Source organism: Thyridium curvatum (assembly GCF_004353045.1).
Source record: "Thyridium curvatum strain D216 chromosome Unknown NODE_110_length_109174_cov_86.414436, whole genome shotgun sequence".
NCBI classification, from domain to species: Eukaryota; Fungi; Ascomycota; class Sordariomycetes; order Thyridiales; family Thyridiaceae; genus Thyridium; species Thyridium curvatum.
In genome coordinates this window covers 24,226-43,910 of record NW_022156865.1, presented here as the reverse complement: position 1 = coordinate 43,910, position 19,685 = coordinate 24,226, and the positions used below count along the sequence as shown (strand labels likewise).

Sequence of the window (19,685 nt, the reverse complement as noted above, 5' to 3'; positions counted from 1 at the left end):
GAGAATGTGCGTGACAATTTCTTCCTAACGCTCAGGAGTGGGTTCATCAGTTGGGTCCTTGATCCTCGCGGCATGCCATTTGTCTTCAGGCAACGAGAGTCGCACCAGGCTCCGTCGTCTCTTGGGCTCGAATTTGTCGGCAGACACGTCTACACCGAATTCTTCGCTTGGATTGTGGTCTGCGTGCCAGCGAGAGCGCGCTGCCTCCTCTTCCTGATTGGTAAGATACCACTGGGTTGATCTCGTCTCTCCATACATCTGTGTGATCTTGTCCTTCTCGAACTTCTGATACAGTGTCCACTGGTCAAGCTGAGCCGGTTTGGGGATGCGCTGCAACAGCGCAAGTGGCTTCTGGCTCTCGATCCTCTCCATTGTCAGCTCCAGCCGATACAGCTCGGTGAATTCGTCCAGCTTAAGCCCGTATTGTCGAAGAATATACCTATCACAATCAGGCTCACGGAAGTCCACGCCAGTCAGGACCTGGGACGTACTCACAGGCCATCATAGCGAACGCCACCTATCGGGGCGAAGAGACTCCGTAGCTGATATCCCCGTAAGATTCTCATACGGCAGCCGACCTTGCTCATGAGCGGTATGTGCATCTGGGCTCGGTGCAGGCTTCGGCGAATGTACTTGATTTTCCTATCTTCCAGGCTTTCCTCCTCACCCGTCAGCAGCGGGAGCGCCGCAATGCCGTATTTACCCTTTGTTGGTTTCTCTTGATCGTTATCGACCACGCCGTCTCGATGTGCACAGGATATGTTCAGCCACCATCTGGGCAAAATTCCGTCAGCAGCCACTCACATTCTAGCGGAGGTACGACTTACTGTCCGGGTCGGAACTTGTAGCTATCTTCTACCTCACAAGCTGGGGTGACTTGTTTTGCCTTCCAGGTGACAACGTTGTCAGCAGATAAGGCGGCAAAAGTGACATCGCGAAGGGCACCATTGCTAAGCATAGCGCTGAGCCGCCTTTTGTCGATGTCGGCGTATCTTTCCTTGAATCGTGCTCTCCAACTTTTCTCGAGACTCTTTGCAGCTGTCATGACGGCAAAGATGGTCCCAGGTACCGGATCTGGCTTCTTCAACGGATCCAGCAGGTCTTGCAACAGCTTGTCCAAATGAGCCTTGAGTAGTGTATCAAATGAAAGGGACCTGCCATCATGAACCTCGTCGGCAAGGACTGAGTTCAGAAACTGGGTAAGCCTGATGGTATCGGATCCAAGTGAAAGGTTCTCCGTCAAGGAGGCCCGAACAGAGTCGCTCAGGGCCAAAATGGACCTGATCTCGCGGTCATGCGGTGTCTCCATATTCATAGCGGTATTCAGAGAGACAGATGAGTCGGACATTTCCGAGCCGGAGGTGCGGTCAGACAGCTCAGCATCTCCTGGACCTCCTGGCCGAGTTATCGGCGTGAGAGGCTTCGCAATCAAGAGCGATATGTCTGGGCTGCGAGTGCCGTCAAGTGAGTCTCTCGGATTCGATTCCAAGAACTCCCATCCATCCTCGGCAAGGCCCAATGGATCGTCGGGTGGCGAGTTATTCCACGTTCTGCCCTGCGACTGCAGACGAGAGATCCGCACAATTCCCATGATGCCACAATAACTGCGCAGAGGCTGGAGTTGGCTCAACGAAACAGTGAGAAGGCACAGTCTGAGAGAGAAAGTGGCTTGTTGTATTTAGGATGTGCTGATACCGAACAGTTGACATGCCTTCTGAAGGCCAACATATCCAGGAGGGAAAGTTGGCTTCTCATCAGTAGGTGTCGGCAAGTCCATGGCAGTGTTTTAACAGCGTTCCAATAGTTGAAGAAGCAGGACCTAGAGAAGTCACATCATGGGTCGCTCATGCTTTTCGAGCTTACACATATATACATACGGGCATTCGGCCCAACCCTTGCATCAATGCCTACCTAGTAAGTACTCAGACGCAGAGGTAGTATCTGGTTCAATGCTTGAACGGTAAGCAGCACTCAGCACGGAGCATCGGATTCCCATCGATCTGGGTGGGAAGAGGTCGTAATTGAAAGATTGCCAACATGGGTTTTGTCAGCGAAATGTCGCCTTTTTCTAATAAGCCTCATGGCCCGCTCTAAGCCTCATGATTTAAGAGAGTATATCTTAAGATAAAGTATTTCGAGCGCACGAAGTTGCTAAGAACCGTCTGGCCGAGTTGCAGGTGGATCAAAACCACACGATGTATGTTGCTTTATTATGGTCTCTGGCAAAGGTTTTCCGACTCCCGTAACTCTCTCCACCTTGGCGCCGGGATGGCATGGCTTTAAATCACAGAAAGCCCGTCTCCTCGAACCTCGTCTCGAGAAGCGATGCATGTTCTCATAATTGCCAACGCAGACAGGTATTACTACTCGTGATATTGGCTCAAATTTCCGTCTTTTGTTGTATTCCACGTTCGTCGAGCAGAATGTCGTCCATTATTGATCTGACGGCCATCGTCACCCCAAGGTCGGGCCAGACGGCGCGAGTAGGTATCCCGAAATGGTGCCGGTGTTTTTGCCATAGTAAATTTACTTACTGTTCGTCGCAGTTCTTGGAGCTGTTCCAGAAATGCGCTGAGGCTGTTGCGCAAGAGCCTGGCACTCTCATCTACGAGCTGCGAAAAGGCTTGCCGGACAAGAACGGCGGCAAGCAGCAGCTGGTGATCCGGGAAGTGTAAGTATTGCCCACCTCTCTGTCCCGGCTCATCCGTGTGGAATACACCCACCCATGCTGATATGCGCAATCAGCTATGCCGACCCTGCTGGTCAGGAGGCTCACATGCAGAGCGCAGCAGTCAAGTCCATGATCGCTGCGATCGAGAGCGGCAAGCTCGTCGAGAACATTGATGTCATATTTACCGGAAGCCCCATCGGAGCTCGCTCGAAGCTTTGAATGCTTGACTGGCTATGGACCTCAAGTTCCGGACTCGAGAGCTGGGCTCCGGGATGTGTTGTTTGTCTGGATCAATCGCAGCCTCGTACCACGAGACATGCAGCCAATCCTTTCAGGGTCAGGGAGAGGAACAAACAATGGAAAAGTCGAACCACCGAGTAATGTACATACCCTAGTAGCAGTACCGCATGAAAGGGAAATCTTGTCAAGATCCATCCTGTGCATCTGCAGGCTTTGTGCTTGCCTGTTCTGTGTCGAAGCTGGTGCCCCGATTGTCAGGCCGCGGTTGCCTCACGACATGGCAGAGCGGCCAAAGCTCTTGCCTTTTTTCCCACAAACCCAAAATAAATAAAGCTCCTCTCCAAAAATCCAAAACTCTTCTTCCTTCTCTCAAACCACATCACCAACAAAAACAACCCAACTTCAAAGCATCCTCTTTGGCTGCTTGGAAGTGCCCCTTCATCATCCCCAGATCCCCTTTTGCATGAGGGGATCTCCATTTCTCCAGATATTTCCTCTTTGAGCAACCAACTTGTGCACGGTCCCTCAGATCACGTGCCAGCACCAAGAATTCACCATCTCCAGATCTTATCGATATCGACACCGCCCTCACTAGTCAAAGGCGGTGACGAAGCAATGGCTGGCACAATGCCCCCCACCATGGTAAGGAAATTCAATTTATTTCCCTTGGACTCTCGAGCTCAAGCTGCCCCTCCTCCCACTTCCACCTCAACTCGAGCAAGAGCTGCTTTGGCGACTTGCTTTCTTGAGGAACCCCTTCTTCGCATCTTCACGATCGATTATCTGCTTGTCAACGTCTAGCGCTTCTTTTTTGATTCGAGTTTGTATTAATTTTGAATCCAGGTGGTCGACGACGACGCCTCCGTCGCCAGCGTCGACACCAACGACACCAACGACACCAACGACACCAACGACACCAACGAGCTTTCCGAGCGCAGCTTCGTCACAGAGTGGCCGGAGTTCGACATGGCGGGTCAAAACCCTCCGACTGGGCACTACCTGCCTGCAGTTCGCGTTGAATCCGAGTTCAAGCTCGGTATCATCTGCTTCGCCTCAGCTGGCGACTATTTGTGGCATGGTGACGTTCGCAAGCGGTAAGTGATTAGCTTTTCACTTGGATTCGATGGCCTGCAGTGGCAATTTGCAGAGCTCTGCAGACGTTTCACTTCAGCCAGACTAATCTAGAAAAAAACCACCACTAGGTTCACTGACTTCATCGTCAATGAGGTGACTCGCAAAGGCCAGGTCCTCCACCTGCTGGAGATGAAGGAGGTCATGGAGTCTGAGGTAAGCTATTCGATCCAACCAAGTGATTGCCTAACCGCAAAGCTGTTGAGAGAGATCTGAACTGATTCCCATTTTACATCGGTCCCAGAAAACCAAAGATCACAAGCCTCAGACGCCTGACGATGGCGATGGCATCCCCGAAGTCGATGTCCAGATTCTGAAGCAACTGCTTGGCGAGACCACGACTCGGGATGTCCGAGAGCTCTACTCGGCTACCATGAAGAATATCACGCCTATCACGGGACCGTCTGTTGCTCTTGCCGTCATTGGCGATCGCGAAGAGCGCGCACGGCTTCATAAGGTGCGCTTTGATCCCTCGAGAGTTGTATTTTTGACCTAGTCACTGATTTTGGTAGGAAATCCGCCGCATCTTCGACGGCCGTTTCGAGACTCAAGTCGATCCCAAGACGGGCCTCATCACTGCCACGGCCGTCCGAAAGGGCAAGGGTCGTCAGCGAGGCCGGCAATATGCCAATAACACCGGTGGCTACTCCAACATGCGGCAGGGCGGTGAATATCTCCACTTCACTATGTACAAGGAGAACAAGGACACCATGGAGGCCATCAATCAGATGGCTAGATTGCTGAAGATCAAGTCTTCCGCCTTCGGATTCGCCGGCACCAAGGACCGTCGGGCTGCTACCACGCAGCGTGTGAGCGTTTTCAAGCAGAAAATCGAGAATCTCAACTGGCTCAATGCTCGAAACCCTGCCATCAAGGTTGGCGACTTCCGCTACCATCCGAAGCCAATTTCGCTCGGTCAACATGGTGGCAATGAGTTTATCATCGTGATCAAGAACGTCGAGGTCGACATCACGAACTGGGACAAGGCTGACATGTCTCGCCGTATTTCTCACACCCAAGAGTTGGTCCAGCTTTCTCTGGATGCGATCCTCAAGAATGGTTTCATCAACTACTTCGGACTGCAGCGTTTCGGAACCCATACCATCGGTACTCAAGATATCGGTCAGCGCATCCTGCGAGGCAACTTCGAGAGCGCGGTCGAAGCTCTTCTGCATGTTGATGCTTGCTTCATCGACAATCAGCAGAACGTGGAGCAACTCGAGAGTGTTCACCATCGTGATGAGATCAATCGAGCTCGCGCCCTCACTATCTGGAAGATGAGCGGTGACGTCGCCGCCGCCTTGAAGGTTCTCCCAAAGCGATTCGGCGCGGAGTCTTGCATCATTCGTCACTTGGGCCGCAGCCCCGAGACCCGACATGACTACTGCGGAGCCATCCTCCAGATCACTCGCGGACTTCGCAACCTCTACATCCATGCTTACCAGTCCTACGTCTGGAACTGGGTTGTCACTCGTCGTTGGGAGAAGTACGGCAACGAGGTGCTCGTAGGCGATCTGATCCTGCAGACGACCCAGTCAGACATCGCCCATGCCTGCGACCCGGCGACTTACATGGGCGAGGAGCCAGACCGCGATGAAGAGGAGTATTACCAGTCAGCTCGCGCCTTGACTGCACACGACCTCTCGAGTGGCCAGTACACCATCTTCGATGTTGTCCTCCCTGTGCCCGGCTATGATGTTTTGTATCCGGAGAACGAGGTCGCCGACTACTATTCCGATTTCATGGGTCGCGAGGAGAACGGAGGTCTCGATCCATACCAGATGCGACGCCGACAGCGAGAGTTTAGTCTTAGTGGACACTACCGCAAGCTGGTCGCGCGATTCACCGCCGCCCCCAAGTTCTATGTTCGTCCTTACTCGGACGACAGCGAGCAGATGCACCCGACGGATCTCGACATGCTCCGCCTCCTCCAAAAGGCCAAGGAGACCCCCGCGAACCAGGAGACCCCCGCGAACCAGGAGACTCCCACGAACCAGGAGGAGAAAGATGCGGCTTCTGCCTGGCGCAATCTCGCTGCCGACCCGGGTAAGCACGATGATGAGCTTGCCGACGAGCGACGCCGCCGACGGGCCATGGAGTCATCGGCCGAGCCGCCCGAGAAGCGTATTAATGACAAGTGGATCGAGACGACTCTTGACGGTGGCAGCAAGCGGATGAAAGTTGACCAACCCCCAGTCATGAGCACGATCCAGGGCAAGGAGGATACCGAAGCTCGTGCTCCCCAAGAGGCTCCTGCTACCCAAGCGCCCCCCACTGCTGAAGCTTCTTCAGCCACCAAAGAGCCTCCTTTGGTTACTGGAGCCCCTGCCAAGTTCTTTACTCCGGGAGTCGCTCCGCCCCACATTGTGCGTTACGACCTTCTTGGAATGGGAACTATCGAGCTGGAGACGACTCAAGGATGGAACCCCGACGGCACACACATGCCGCCCACGGAGAAAGAGGTCAGGGAGGCACTCCAGGCGGCCGCTCCCTTCCCTCTCCATGCACCTGACAAGCCTTCCGAGACCGACAACCATGCACCTGACGAGCCTTCCGAGACTGGCAACAAGGCTGTTGATACGCCGCAAACTCTTGGTGCTGCCCAGCCTCTTCATGGACCTACCGCGCCTTCCGAGACTGGCCAGACAACTGCTGACGCTCCTCAAACTTCTGCTGCTCCATCGCCTCCTAAGCAGCCAACCGGCGCCGCGTCCTCTTGCGAGCCGAAGTCAGGTGGTAATCAAACCCCTCAGCATTGGGAGGATAACGTTTTCTTCAATGCACCGGATGGTCCCAAAGATAAGACAATGGATCTTACTCCCAAGTACACGGATATTCCTGATCACCAGAACAAGGTGGCTGTCGTCCTCAACATTCGTCTCAACTCGAGCAACTACGCAACCATCTGCATGCGCGAGGCGATGGCCAAAAACTGGCCTGTCAAGGAGTTTTTCAAGAGCCGTGATACCAAATCTCCCAGCCTTGAAACCAACGAGCGTCGCGGTTCTGATTCCAAGCACCATTAAGAGCCATCGGTCTTTTGTATGGAAACAACGAGGAATTGCAGTTGTATCTTCACTGGCAACGCGCCCCGGCATCTTCTTAGAGTTCCTCCGTTGGTCCAAGATGCAGACTGAAGCTGGCCTGTTCGCATCCTTGATAAGGTCAAGGCATCTATGATCCCCAATCACTGCACCCTTTTCCCCAAATCCCCTGATCACCCCACCTCTGTTACACCCTAGTTTCCCACTGATTCCCCCACTGTAATATTGATTCCCCTTCAGCACACTTCACGATTATTCGACATTTGCAGATATTCGCACTCTTTCTATTTCCCCTATGTTTTCTAGGGTGGATTCTCTGCTGTGGCTCTGGGTTCGCATTATTCATGGCTGGTGGCGTTCACGAGTTGCATCTCTGGATGAGCATCGTTCTAGAGTAGATACCCTCTGCATGGAATCTCTTACTTACAGCACGACCATAGCTGATTAGTACTTTGAGAATATGACTGCGAAGCATTGTACAATAAATACCCTATTTCATATGTTGTTGGTGATTTCTATGTCTTGGTGATCTAGTCTGACGCATCCATCCATGGACTACCCCGATGCTGAGGAAATCTCACCATGCGCTAGGTGTGTATCATAGCAGTGGAAACGACGATGAGGAGGACCTTTGATCTGATATTGTACAATGTTCATTAGGTAGGTCGGGTAGGTACGTTACGTATACGAGTGGCATCAACCGGCAAAGCATGTCTTGGACAATTTCTTTTTTTATTTACCGGATGGCCTGCGCCTGCAGGCCGCTGCGCAGCCAGTCGGGCACAAAGGCCTTGATCCTGACCGAGCGGCTCTCCTGGTCCTCGCCGCCCATGTGCATGACGAACTCGCCCGAGGGGTCGTAGGCGCCCGACGCGGCCGTCTCGCCGGGCAGCTCGACGTCGGTCATGACCTCGAGGCGGCACAGCGCGAGGCCGACGTTGCCGACGCCCTTGAGCCACTTGCCGGCGCTGCGGCCCTTCTTGCCGACGCGCCCGATGCTCGTGCCGCACGGCACCTCCTCTGCCGCGACGGCGGCGGCGGCGGCGGCACCCTGGTCGTTGCCGTTGTCTGCTGCCGTTCCCGAGCCCGCAGTGGGCGACGACGAGGAGAGGGGGTGGTGGTAGGCCAGCGCGGCGGGCGCGGCGGCGTGCTCGTCGTAGATGGCGCAGGGCAGGACGCGCTTGCGCACGACACCCCGGTGGCGGGTGCGGATGGTCAGCTCCTGGCCGACGTAGCAGCCCTTGTGCCAGTCGACGCCGCCCATGACGTCCATGTTGGACTCGTGCGGCAGGGCCGACTCGCGCGGCAGCTCGTCCTGGCCCTCGGCGACGCCGCGCAGGTAGCGGCGCACGGCGTAGGCCTGCTCGCCGGCGTCGGGCAGGTCGAGGCGCGGGCGGGCGGCGCGGGCGGTCAGGACGCGCTGGCCCAGGCCCGGGGCGCGGGCGTCCGGGTGGCGCAGCTCGTCCGGGCCGAGGTGCGCGTGGGAGAGCAGGGCGGCGGCCGCGCTGCTGGTGCCCGAGGAGGCGGCGCCGTCGTCCCAGGCGTGCCAGACGGCGACCTCGTCCGGCGCGACGGCGCGGACGGCGAACTTGGCGCGCAGCTTGTAGCGCCTGATGTTGCGCTGCAGCAGGTCGACCTGGTCGGCGTCGACTTCGATCAGGTACGAGCTGCCGCCGCCGGCGGCGTCCCGGTGGAGGAGGGTGTCCGGGTAGATGAAGACGTCGTGCAGGACGCGGCCCTGCGGGTTGAGGAAGGCGCCGTAGACGCCCGAGCCGAGGTCGACGGGGTGGCCCCGCTGGTCGGTGGTGCTGCGCGTGACGACGCCCTGGAGGTAGCTGGCGGCGTCGGGCCCGGAGACGGAGATCAGGCGCCGGGAGGGCAGGGCGGCGACGCCGGAGGCGGGTGGGTATGCGGCGCCAGCGGCGGGCGCCGGGGGGTGGGATGCGCTGCTGTACGGTCGCCGGGTCGAGATGCCGCCGCTGCGGGCGGCCCGGCAGCTCTGGCAGACATAGGAGGGGCCGGCGGCCGCGAGAGCACGGCGGCCTACCGCGAGTCGTGCGGGCTGCATGACCGACGGACAATATCAAAGGGTGTGTGGCCAGGTAGTAGGGGAGTGTCCGGTGTATGACGGAATCCAGCAAAGTCCTTCTCAGGCAATGCAAGTAGGGGGCCTTGCTGCTGCCCTCTTCTCGGAGCACCCAAACAGCCCGATGATCCTTCGGTATCAAAGGCCAGATCCGGGTGTGTTGTGGCTGAGACCCCGTTTGCACCTGGAGAGTGAGTAATGACGTACAGGCCAGCAAACGGGCGGATGTTACGGACTTTGCAGAGTCTCGATTTTTTTGGTCCCAGCATGCAGCATGGCGGGTACTTTTCGCGGTCGGTCGGTGTTTGCCAAGTGCCGACGCTCCGCGTGCCGAAGTACATCAACAATGTACCTTTCACTGCCACCAAAACCTTGCGATCTCCACCAAAAGTCTAGACTCACCACACCCCATCGGCACTCAGAGAACGCTTTGAACGCCTCGCATCGACGAAACAGGTGTAGCTCGCGTCCCAGCATCTCAGCTCCCCCAAACTCCACTTCTCGCGTGTCAGTTGCGGCCGAGAGCACAACCCCGAATTGTCCGAACAGAGTCAATAGCATAACCCCGAACCTGAAGTCAGCCCCGGGTGTACCCTTCCAGTCATGGCATGTCCAATTACCTCGCCAAAATGGGGGATCGAAGGGATGCGATCGAATGAGAGACATGACTGTCGGGCATTCCGTCTTGACGAGATGTTGTTCTTATTATTTCTCTCGTACTATGTCACTCATCTGAGACCATCCTCTGTCTTCAACCAAGTAGCCTGCCGGGGTCGAGCACTTCAGCAAGCCCATTTAGAGTTTTCAGCCCGCGTCCCGGCCAGCTGGATACTCGCCACCATGCTCCTTTGGGACAATCGCCGCTGTCTGGAGGGTCCATGTCTCTCGCCTCCCCTGCATCGAGACAACAGCCAGTCCCACGATGTCAAAGTTCAATATCTGTAAGGTGCTTGCCGTAACAGGGCGGTCCAGATCGATCACTTGAAGCGTGTTAAGCTTCCCTGGCGGCCCCAGAGCTTCGGTCCCGAACATTTAACCCACATTTGCCCTCTCTCTGGTCAGGCATCGCCAACATGATCGTGGGATTCAGAGCTGAGGTGGACACGGCTCAAAGCCACATGGGTCCAGCGAGCTGGTAATGAGTAGCGGATGGCCATGCGTTTACAGATTCCTACCAATCTCCACGATGTGAACGACTACCTAAGAGGGTCTGCTCGAGATCGTGGCTTTTCAACGACAATGGTCTGAGCTCTCCTGCAACACAGCAGTTGATCGAGCCCAGCATGGCATGTCTTGCTTGACTAGAAGGGTGCAGAGTGGCTTGTCTCTAAATTCAAGGTTATCGAGACTGACAGGTGAGAGTGGCTGGGTGGCTTGTCCCCCATTCCTCACTGTGCAAGCTATCGTGACTGGCACTGGAGTGTGGCGTGGACGCTGGAACGCGGCAAGGAGACAAGAGCTTGCGTCTCGAGGCAAGGGCCAACACAAGTCCACAACACGTGCATTGTGCCTATACAAGTACAAGGACAGAGGACACACAAAGACTGCATGCTCTGTGGCTGACTTGCAAAGAACTTGTGGCCGAACCCAACCAAAGCCATTGACATGATGCCCAAGAAGCAGGCACCTGATAGGTTGCTAGCTTACCGTGGCTGCAGGAACGTTGTGTAGAACCAGGGCCGTACCAAATTCCTGGGACTCTGGATGTGCCGTCTGCCACGCGTTGCAGCAAGCCAGCCGGACTCATCTCAACCATGGCTGGCAGTTGAGTTGACCCTACCTGCCGTGTCTGCCAAAACCGTTCCTCTTGAGGTTAGGGGTCCAGACACTCGGGCTGTTCACCCACATGTGGGCGAAGGAATGCTCGCCGATAGGTAGATTCGGTAGAGTTCTGGCTGACTCACAAGCGAGAGGCTGCTTTGTTAGTCCAGGATGTGGATGGACATGTTGAGGTTTCAGCGTCCAAGTGTCTTGGAGCCTCTTCAACATCAAGTGCCAAAGGGCCAAGAGGATCTCGGCGACTGCCGACTCCAACGAGTAAGGAAGGGCCTGTGGGGGACAGCCCGCAAAGGTCTGGCCCATTGACCATCGAGATGTTGCAGTGCTCGGTGAGTGCGCCAATCAGAGCTCGCGTGGGGAGGATCGATCATCCTAAGGGTGAGTCGAGTCAGGACAAGCGAGTCTGTTCTGCGCTGAAGGTGAGACACTCTACTGAATTCAAAAAGAGGGATAATTAGGCTCGTGAGATCGGTGAGGAGGCAAGCTGCACTCAGGATCTGTCTTACAGGCTCTGACTGACAAGCGGGGTTCGTTCTTTGGCTGGTGTCCTTTTTGCTCTGTCGTGAACACAGAGTGCTGGTGATCAAGGGTCTTGGGGTCTGACTGCGATCCGAGTGGAAGGAAGGGGGGGTGTCTGTATGGGGAACGGCTATCTTATCGTGCAGTAGATGAAACAACCATCCACTGTACTTGTCTTTGTAGCTTGTCCAGTGCACCATTTGACCATCGATCACTTGATCTTATCAGTTGTCTTGGTATCTCCACCAACCAGACGGATTTACGAGCACGCGCGCGCGCAAGTCGCAGGACAACGGACGAAATAGGGACTTTGTCGGTAGGAAGTTCACGGATGCGTAGATAGGCAATTGATGTTTGGCATATCCGCCCTCCGGGGAATGCAGGTGATACGCCTTTTCTTTCTTGTTTCGTGTGGTTTGCATTTCCCCCCCTTTGTCGCATTTTCGTCCCCGTGGTAGTAGCCGCGAGCAGAAAAAGAGACAAAAAAAAGTTCCCGCCTTTCTACGCCCAGCGCTGACGGGACCGGCGGAGGAAACGGCGGCGGCATCGTCGGGCGCAGCGGTACATCGCATACCGTACCGTACACATTTGCTGCATCCGTGCATGCATGCATACATGCTTGCATTGACTTGCTGCGGATGTTGGGCTGTACTTGTAGCACCGCCGCAGGGCCAACAAAGCATACACACAGTTGAGGGCCGCCAAGGAGGTACCGTAGGAACATCACCCGCCAGGCTGACATAATAATTTGATTGCGACACACCCTCCTTCCCCGCCGCAATCTGTCGTGTTCACCGACTTCGTAGGCAGCCCCAAAAAGGGTCACCGCCTTTGCCTAGGTACATCGGCTTCTGTCTCCCTTTCCCATTAAAAGCCGCTTGCCTCGTCCCGGACTTTGAGGGGTCTCTTTGGAATCAATCAGAGCAGGTGGAGAAGTTTCCCCCAGAAAAAAGCATCGTACGAAAACATGGGCGCATTTTCTACTTGAGACGTACGTGCGCCTCCTAAACTTCATGATGGTATCAGATGGACAAGTAGAGAAGGTAAAAGGCCCCGTAAATGTCTCCGGCGGCCAGCACCCCTACAGTACTTGGACGTGGGAAAAGAACCCTGGCGGGCGCGCCTTGGCAGAACGGACGCCGCGCGCCGCCACGGCACCGTCTTATTCGCCGAGGTGCGAAAAGGGAGTGTGGCAGGCCCCAGGATCATCGCTCGCTTATGACTCCCGAGAGAGCCGCCAAGGCCGGCCCAATGAGAATGGCTGACGAAAGCAAAGGGCGTGCCCCTGCGGGATTGGTCATCTGAGCCCTGCTTTGGTCATCCAGGGTTTTCTTAGTTAATCAGGCGGGCGATAGCGACACACCCACCCTTTCTTCATTGCTCCACCCGCCCGGTCGGTCGGCGATGATTGAATCCCTTCCCGCCCGACCGCTTTGGCTGGGAAAAGGAGCCGGGGTTCGATTTGAATACCTCGGCGACGACAGGCGTTGGTCAAGAGACAAATTGCACGCTTCGATGCGAATGATCCATATCAGTACTCCGTATGCACGAGGGTCGTCCCGCTGCTTTGCTTTCGATTGAGTGGTTTTGATAGATTGTCAATTGAAGAAACGAACGGGAAATGCCCCTCCTGCCCGAAAAGGGAGGGGGTGCAGGGCGTCGCAGAAATTTCATTGGTGTGTTGCTGCTGGAATGTAGGTAGGTAGCTTGGGATGATTCATACACCGGCTTGTTAGACGCTGTCACTGTCATGGACTTTTTTTGTTAGTTACCCACCTCGGGTCCGGTCGCTTCCACAAAGTCCGCCGATTCCGGCACATGCACCTTCGCTCGGGCCCAGCTCAAGGTTCAGACCATCGTGAATCAAGAGGGCGTCATGATCAGCGAGATCGGGCCAGAGAGTTTTCGGGCACGAGATCGGAATGCGGGTGCTGGTCACCGTCTTTCATTTGTTCGTCATTCACTCACGATTGCACTGCATTGAGAAGGCGGATAAGCTTTAATTGTTTTGTTTGAAATGTTTTTTCTTCTTCGTAATATTGATGTTTCTCCTCTCGCTGAGCTAAGCTGATTGATGATCGCCTGTCAAGAGCGTAGTCATCCCGTGTCATCCATCACTCAAAACCTTTGTGTAGCGCCCGCATTGTGGTGTAGCAGGGCGTTACCAGGGAGCGAAATCGTGACCAATGGTCCTTCCTCCAATTGCTTCCCCCCATGTTTGGGGTGAAGCTCCGTGTCCTTCCAGAAGAGAAATAAAGAAACTGAGTGGTGGTGGTTGTTGTGGTATTTGCTTTGATGCTGCAAATGCGAGAATCAATCATCGCTCTCGTGTGAATTCCAAATCGCTCTGCTTTTTCTATAATCCCGTCGTTGAAAAAGGAAAAAAAAAATCAAATGTGGTATCTCTGCTGTAGAACGCCGCCCATGATGCAAGAAGTCAATAGCAAAGCAGTGGGTATTGCTGCTGAGGCCAGGCACGTCTAGTACACTGATATCGCCGAGACCAGCCTCGCGGGATTTCGGGCCGGTAGGTAATATCCGTCGTCGTAGAAGGTCTTTTCTGATACCGTGACTTCTTGCTCCTGCTTGCCGGAGAAGGTAGGCAGGACGGTGGTGGGCGGTGAAGGAGGCATCGACTCGTCTTCTGAGAAGTCCGAGTCGTGGTCGAGCTCTGGCGGGTGTGCTGAGTGTGACGGCGATCTCGTCAGGGTCAGAGACGCAAAGTCCTCCTCCTCATCGTCGTCGTCCTCAAAGTCGTCCACCAGGATGGGGGTGGGCGAGGCCAGGGTCTTGGACGGGACCCGGGTCAGGGGGATGACATCGACCATCTCGATGTCGTCCTCCTCGTCCTCGCTGATGTCGCTGTCCGAGTCGGAAGACGAGTCCGAGTCGGCGTCCTCGGCCTGCCAGTCCTCCTCGGGGTCCTCGACGACGGTGTCGGCCCACTGCACGTGGCGGTCGTCGGCCTTGGGGGAGGCGCCGCGCACGGACTGGTTGAACCACGACTCCTGTTCCCGCTCGGCATCGGCGAGCTCGAGCATGAGGGAGTCGAGGAGGTTGGCGTGGCCGACGAGCAGGCGGAGGTTGTGGTCGGGGCGGGCAGCCTCCGAGGAGAGCTTGCCGCGGGCCTTGTGGGCCAGGTAGTAGGTCTGCGTGATGCTCATGGTCTTGCGCTTGTACTGGGAGGCGAGCAGTGGTGAGGCAGGGGCGGCGGGGGCAGTCTTGACAGACTGGACTGTTGTTACGGTTGGTGATGAGAGGATGGAAGTCATGTTTGGAGTTTTTGCGTTGGGCGGCTGTCAAGGCTCTTTTGAGCTATTGTGAGATGCCTGGGCTATCTGGAGTGTGTGACTCAAGGCAGCAGACCCGATCCCGGAAGGAGGGTGTGTCGATAGCGTGGTGGGCGATGACTGGGTTTTCCACTGGTCCAGCGTGCTGGATTTTGGCTTGGCTAGTGGGGCTCGTCCGCTGGGTCGAATTTGAAATCCCGTTGCGAATGAGTAATACGGCGATAGCGTCGATTGCGAATCTGCGTTGTGAATGTGAATGTGAAAAGTCGCAATGTCGCAATAGGCAGTAAGTAGTATCGGTGTCGAGTGTGAGTTGATTCACTTGGATAGGTGGTCTCAACAGTGTGTCAATGCAAAGCAAGACGTTCTTCAGGCCAGCAATGAGTCTCTGGGTTTGTTTGTTCGAGTGGTGAAGTCTGGAGGGGAATCATGAACGGGAAGGCTGATGGGTCGGGATGGAGGGGGGGAGAGAGGCATTCTTTTAACTATCATCGTGGTCAAAGATGGGAACAGACCCAATTCACCGTATTTTCGCATATGTCCGGCCGGGGCGGATGGATGACGGATCAGGATCAGAATGATTGAGCGGGGGCTTGGGCGTAAGGCTTGTCAGGCTGGTCATCTCGCGCTCGCTCGCTTTCGTTTCGGGAAGTACTTTGTACACGAAACCCGCGCCCCGGGCGCCCACAGCCCCGAAGGGCTCAAAGCCGGCTGGCTGACGTACCCTGACTTCCCTGGAAGGACTGACTTGTCAGCACCAGACGCAGACACGCACTGCCTTAGCTGCTAGCCACGAAAGTTACCTCCGGCCTTCAGCATGTCTCCGAGGAGCGCGCGCCCGCAGGACCAGACCAGGCCAGGCAGACCCACCCTGGCGTGCGCTTCTGTCTCGCTCCCTCGCTTTCGGGACCCTTCGACTCGTCGTTCTTAGTCATTTGTCACCACGTTTTGGCTACCTAGGTAGGTACCTTAGGTACTTGGGCCAGCCGCCCAGACCAGACCACAGCCAGTGTCTCTGATTCAGACAGAGTTTTGCGGCGTATTGATCATTAATCAACCCGTCGATGCAGAGCACCAGTCATTCTAACGAGGGATCGGAGGTAGTCAGAGCCCATAACGCCGCGTCGTGCAGATATTACCGTCCCAGCGTAACCTTCCCGTTCATCTTCGGCGACAAGCACGCAAAACTCCCTTTAACCACGAATGCAAAACGTCACGGATTTATTCCCACTAAAGTCCCTTGCCAAACCAGTATAATGCCCAATTCAGAACAGGACCAAGGAAGACGGGAGCGTAATCGTAATTGATCCTTTTTGTTCGCCGGGCCCTGTCCCTGTCCTGTCCGCGTCTGTGCTGTCTCAGCCCTGAACCGCCGTCACCTCCGCCGGACTGATGAGCTGGCACCTGTCGCGGCCGGCTTCTACGACATGTCGACATTGATTTGCTGACACGCGCGACGGGGCACACGCACCTCACTATCGAGCGTCGACCTATGATTCATAAGCCCGATTGACAAATGCACGACGCCAATGCTAGGCAATGATGCTAGCGACCTTAGGGTAGGCAATGCTTCTTCGCAAGTGCTCAATGCCTATACGCTCTCCGCGGAGCAACCTATTGTTTCGTCGCATATTGTCCTCCTTATTTCCAACCATTACTCTACCCCACGTTGATTACTCAGTCAGGGGAGGCATGTTCTTGTTGATTAGGTACCGAGCCACAGCAGGGATTGGAAGTGCTCTCCCCTCGGAGTTTGAGCACCTACCTACCTTAATTCTCTAATTGCACACACTCCGTACACGCCCTTGCTCCGTAGCTCGTATGCCAGGTACCTAAGGTATCCCCTGTGCCTGACGGTAGTTAGATGCCTGCGTGTTATGCTCACCGCCAACTGGCAGACCGCCAGCTTTGTTGAGTCAACCACCGCCGCCCTGCATGTTTATCAAGTTCAACAATTCAATTCCCATCGTGCATGTACTCGTCAATTGCGACGTTTCAGCAGACGGGGCAAAGTCCGCCCTCGTCTGCCATCCTGCCATCCTGCCATCCTGCCATCCAGAGGAGGTGTTTCGCAATCATCGCATGTCCGACCAAGTCGGCGACGACGCAGAGCTGCGCGTTTCGGGCCCACATCAGACATTTCCACGTTTGTTCGAGACAGATCGCCCAAACCATGCCGAGTTCAACCTGTTGCTACGGAGCATTGTGGCTGTTTTTCTTCCCTGTTGCCTACTTACCTAGGTACCTACGTTTGCCCGGTGGGTTGGGCCGGGACCCCGCGGGCGCGACGCAACTCCCGACCGCGCACCACGAAACCCCGCCGAGAATTGGACGAGTCCTGGGGGCCGCACGAATCAATCAGCAACTTTTTGCCTATCAGGAAGTTTTGCAACGGATCCCCCCAGGACAAAGCAGTCGGGTCCGACGTGACACAGAACGAACCAGGTCTCCTGTGCTGCATGGTCTGATCCAGCCCGGCACCGAATCTGGCCATGTTTTCTCTTCTCTCCCTTTGTGGTGTTTGACGCGGCTTCCGCGTATTCGAGATACGAATGCGGTCCGGTCCCCCATGCTCCCCTGGTGCACAGCCTCATAACGGACGCATGCTAGGCAATGTAGTGAGCTTCAATCTCGGTGTCGCATAACTTTTTAGGCTAACGAGACAGAGAAAAGAGAGTGCGGGTGCGAAATACGTGGGGCCGTAAAGTAAGTAGGGAGCGGAGCCATCTGACTGGCCAGTTGGCGAGCTCCGTTCAGGTTCGCGAGTGCGAGCGAAGGAGCAAACATCAGGCCGACGGGGTGCGGATCTTCAATGGAGCCAACCAAGCAGCTCCATCATGGATCTGTAGGGCTGATGATCGCTGTTTTGGAAAAAAATTGTTAGGCGCCAGGCACCACTCAATTGAAAACCACCTGCAATTTCCCCCAGTCCTTGTCTGCGCCACAGGCAAACACGAATCCCGTTGCAGGACGTCATCCCCTTTCCAGTCGCCGAGCAGCGTCGGGTCCTGCTTATGTGTACATACACCCCAAGCCATCGTACTCGTTTCGTGCGCCGCAAAGGCAACGTAGCATGCTTCGTTTCCCACTGTGTGTTGAAATTGCTTTACCTGGTGGGCTGAGCACAGCAGCGCGCACTTGCAAGGCATCTCGCACGGCAGGTTGGACTATATTGATTGCGTATTCGGTTGCATACGAGATACGCGCCCGTGGTGGTAGGTATGGCACCGCGCATTCCAATGCACTTACACGAGAGGGCTGCCGCTCTATCGGTGACTGAGTGCAATAACACACTCTCTCTTAGTCTTGTATGCACAGAGCATGCCATCCCTTCTCGCGAACCCCAGGACCAATGGACACGGCCACTCTGCCCAATGTCGAGCACGACAGCAGCTCGTCTAGTGTCATTGAAATGCTGCCGTCATTCTCATCGTTGCCCCATGGCAATCCGTTTCAAAGAAAACGGACATCGGGATTGAGAACCTCTCCGACTTCGGGCCCATTTTTGACGTTCTCTAGCAACGAATGAGCAAACCATGACGAATGAGATGTGTTTCCCGACACCAACCCATCAACCCGTCCGTTTGTCGCCGAGTTAAGGCCCCACTTTCGTCCGGGAAGCTCGGTAAAGTGGAGCACCCTGCCCGTTTTCACAGGGCCTGCCTTGCCTTGCGCGACATGAACCAGGCCCAATGGAGGAGGAAAGAGGGGACGAATTAGGGTTGGAAGCAGGTTCCGTACGTTTGGCGGGAAGCACCGGCATCCCGGAGGTGTGGATCGTCCAGGGCGAACGCGCGGGGGTTCAAGAGGAAAATATCGGATGTCAAGGGCTCAGCTGACACTTTTTGATCGTCCCTCGTCGCATTCTCGGAATCCCGCCTTCTCGAAGCCTTCCCACAATGGTTTGCGGGGGGTATTAGGCTTGATACATGGCCAAATTGTCCATGTGATGTCTGGAGCGCGAGGCATTTACCAGGGTGGTGCCGGGCCAGCTCTTGCGGCATTTCGTTGTGTCTCGGCCTTCCGACCCTGGTCCGGGCTCGTCCCTCGACCGCGACGCTATATCAATGAGAGAGAGTAATCCTTGTGACTCAATTGGTGCGCGTCGGATTCTGGAGGTCATCCTGTGTTTCCGAGATCGGTATACTGGAGACACCATCACAGTCCGTTGCCATGGGCGGTATCACTGACAGAAAGCTTACATTGTTCAGCCCTGCTAAAGCTGCAATGCTACGCTGGTCGCCGTCGCCTCCGCGGAGACTCCTCCTGTGCTGGCCGGGCAGATGTACAGAATACTTGCTCTTCCATCCAGGATTAGCTGCGTCACTCAAATTTAGACTTAACTCCTGATATCCGTTTGATGCCGATGCGTTTCCTCAAGGGCGGATCAGACGGATGTTGATTCGGGCTGCCGCCTTTCATGTGCGGCAAAGTGGGAACTGCTGTATTGATGACCTAACATCGTCGAGCCAACTACATACAGATGACTCGAAACTCCAAGCGCCAAAGCAGGACGCCATCTCATTGATAGAGATCGATCCTCCTGCTGCACAACAATCTCGCATGCTTCAATGCTGGATGGTAAAAGGAATATCCAGGGATTGTAGACCCAGATCTGGTCGGTGAGTTTTGATAGAGGAGATCTCGCGCGGACTCTCCAGGCCCTCGCTTTTGCATCTCCATCCACGCCTCCTTCAGGTTGAACGTTTCGTCCCTCCAGTCTCGCATACAGCCTCCTCAAGTACAAATTCCAGTGCAGTGTCGTCTGGTTATTTGAGTCAGCTTCTCTCATACGTCAGTCCTTGATGTAACGCCTCAAGCAGTTCTCTCCTTGACCATGCCATCCGGCTTGCAGACCAGAAAGTAGCGCTGGTGCATGGCCGTCTCGAGCCGGGACTCGGCCCGCACCCGGCGGAAGTCTTCCC

General features: G+C 55.5%; 5 protein-coding genes across 5 annotated transcripts; 2 read left to right on the top strand and 3 right to left on the bottom strand.

The window, feature by feature from the left end:
* Positions 1 to 24: 24 nt before the first annotated feature.
* Positions 25 to 1,591, bottom strand: E0L32_011562 (uncharacterized protein; the record flags this gene model as incomplete). The annotated part of the gene is made up of 3 exons (XM_031134305.1): positions 25 to 439; positions 496 to 774; positions 828 to 1,591. 3 exons carry the CDS (start codon positions 1,589 to 1,591, stop codon positions 25 to 27), a joined length of 1,458 nt encoding a protein of 485 aa, XP_031000235.1.
* An 832-nt stretch (positions 1,592 to 2,423) lies between these two features.
* On the top strand, positions 2,424 to 2,890 carry E0L32_011561 (uncharacterized protein; the record flags this gene model as incomplete). Its single annotated transcript, XM_031134304.1, has 3 exons — positions 2,424 to 2,483; positions 2,547 to 2,671; positions 2,746 to 2,890. 3 exons carry the CDS (start codon positions 2,424 to 2,426, stop codon positions 2,888 to 2,890), a joined length of 330 nt encoding a protein of 109 aa, XP_031000234.1.
* Positions 2,891 to 3,550: 660 nt separating this feature from the next.
* E0L32_011560 (uncharacterized protein) lies at positions 3,551 to 7,068 on the top strand (the record flags this gene model as incomplete). The annotated part of the gene is made up of 5 exons (XM_031134302.1): positions 3,551 to 3,553; positions 3,755 to 4,005; positions 4,114 to 4,198; positions 4,287 to 4,499; positions 4,555 to 7,068. 5 exons carry the CDS (start codon positions 3,551 to 3,553, stop codon positions 7,066 to 7,068), a joined length of 3,066 nt encoding a protein of 1,021 aa, XP_031000233.1.
* A 754-nt stretch (positions 7,069 to 7,822) lies between these two features.
* On the bottom strand, positions 7,823 to 9,154 carry E0L32_011559 (uncharacterized protein; the record flags this gene model as incomplete). The annotated part of the gene is made up of 1 exon (XM_031134301.1): positions 7,823 to 9,154. One exon carries the CDS (start codon positions 9,152 to 9,154, stop codon positions 7,823 to 7,825), a length of 1,332 nt encoding a protein of 443 aa, XP_031000232.1.
* Positions 9,155 to 13,950: 4,796 nt separating this feature from the next.
* E0L32_011558 (uncharacterized protein) lies at positions 13,951 to 14,742 on the bottom strand (the record flags this gene model as incomplete). The annotated part of the gene is made up of 1 exon (XM_031134300.1): positions 13,951 to 14,742. One exon carries the CDS (start codon positions 14,740 to 14,742, stop codon positions 13,951 to 13,953), a length of 792 nt encoding a protein of 263 aa, XP_031000231.1.
* Positions 14,743 to 19,685: the final 4,943 nt, after the last annotated feature.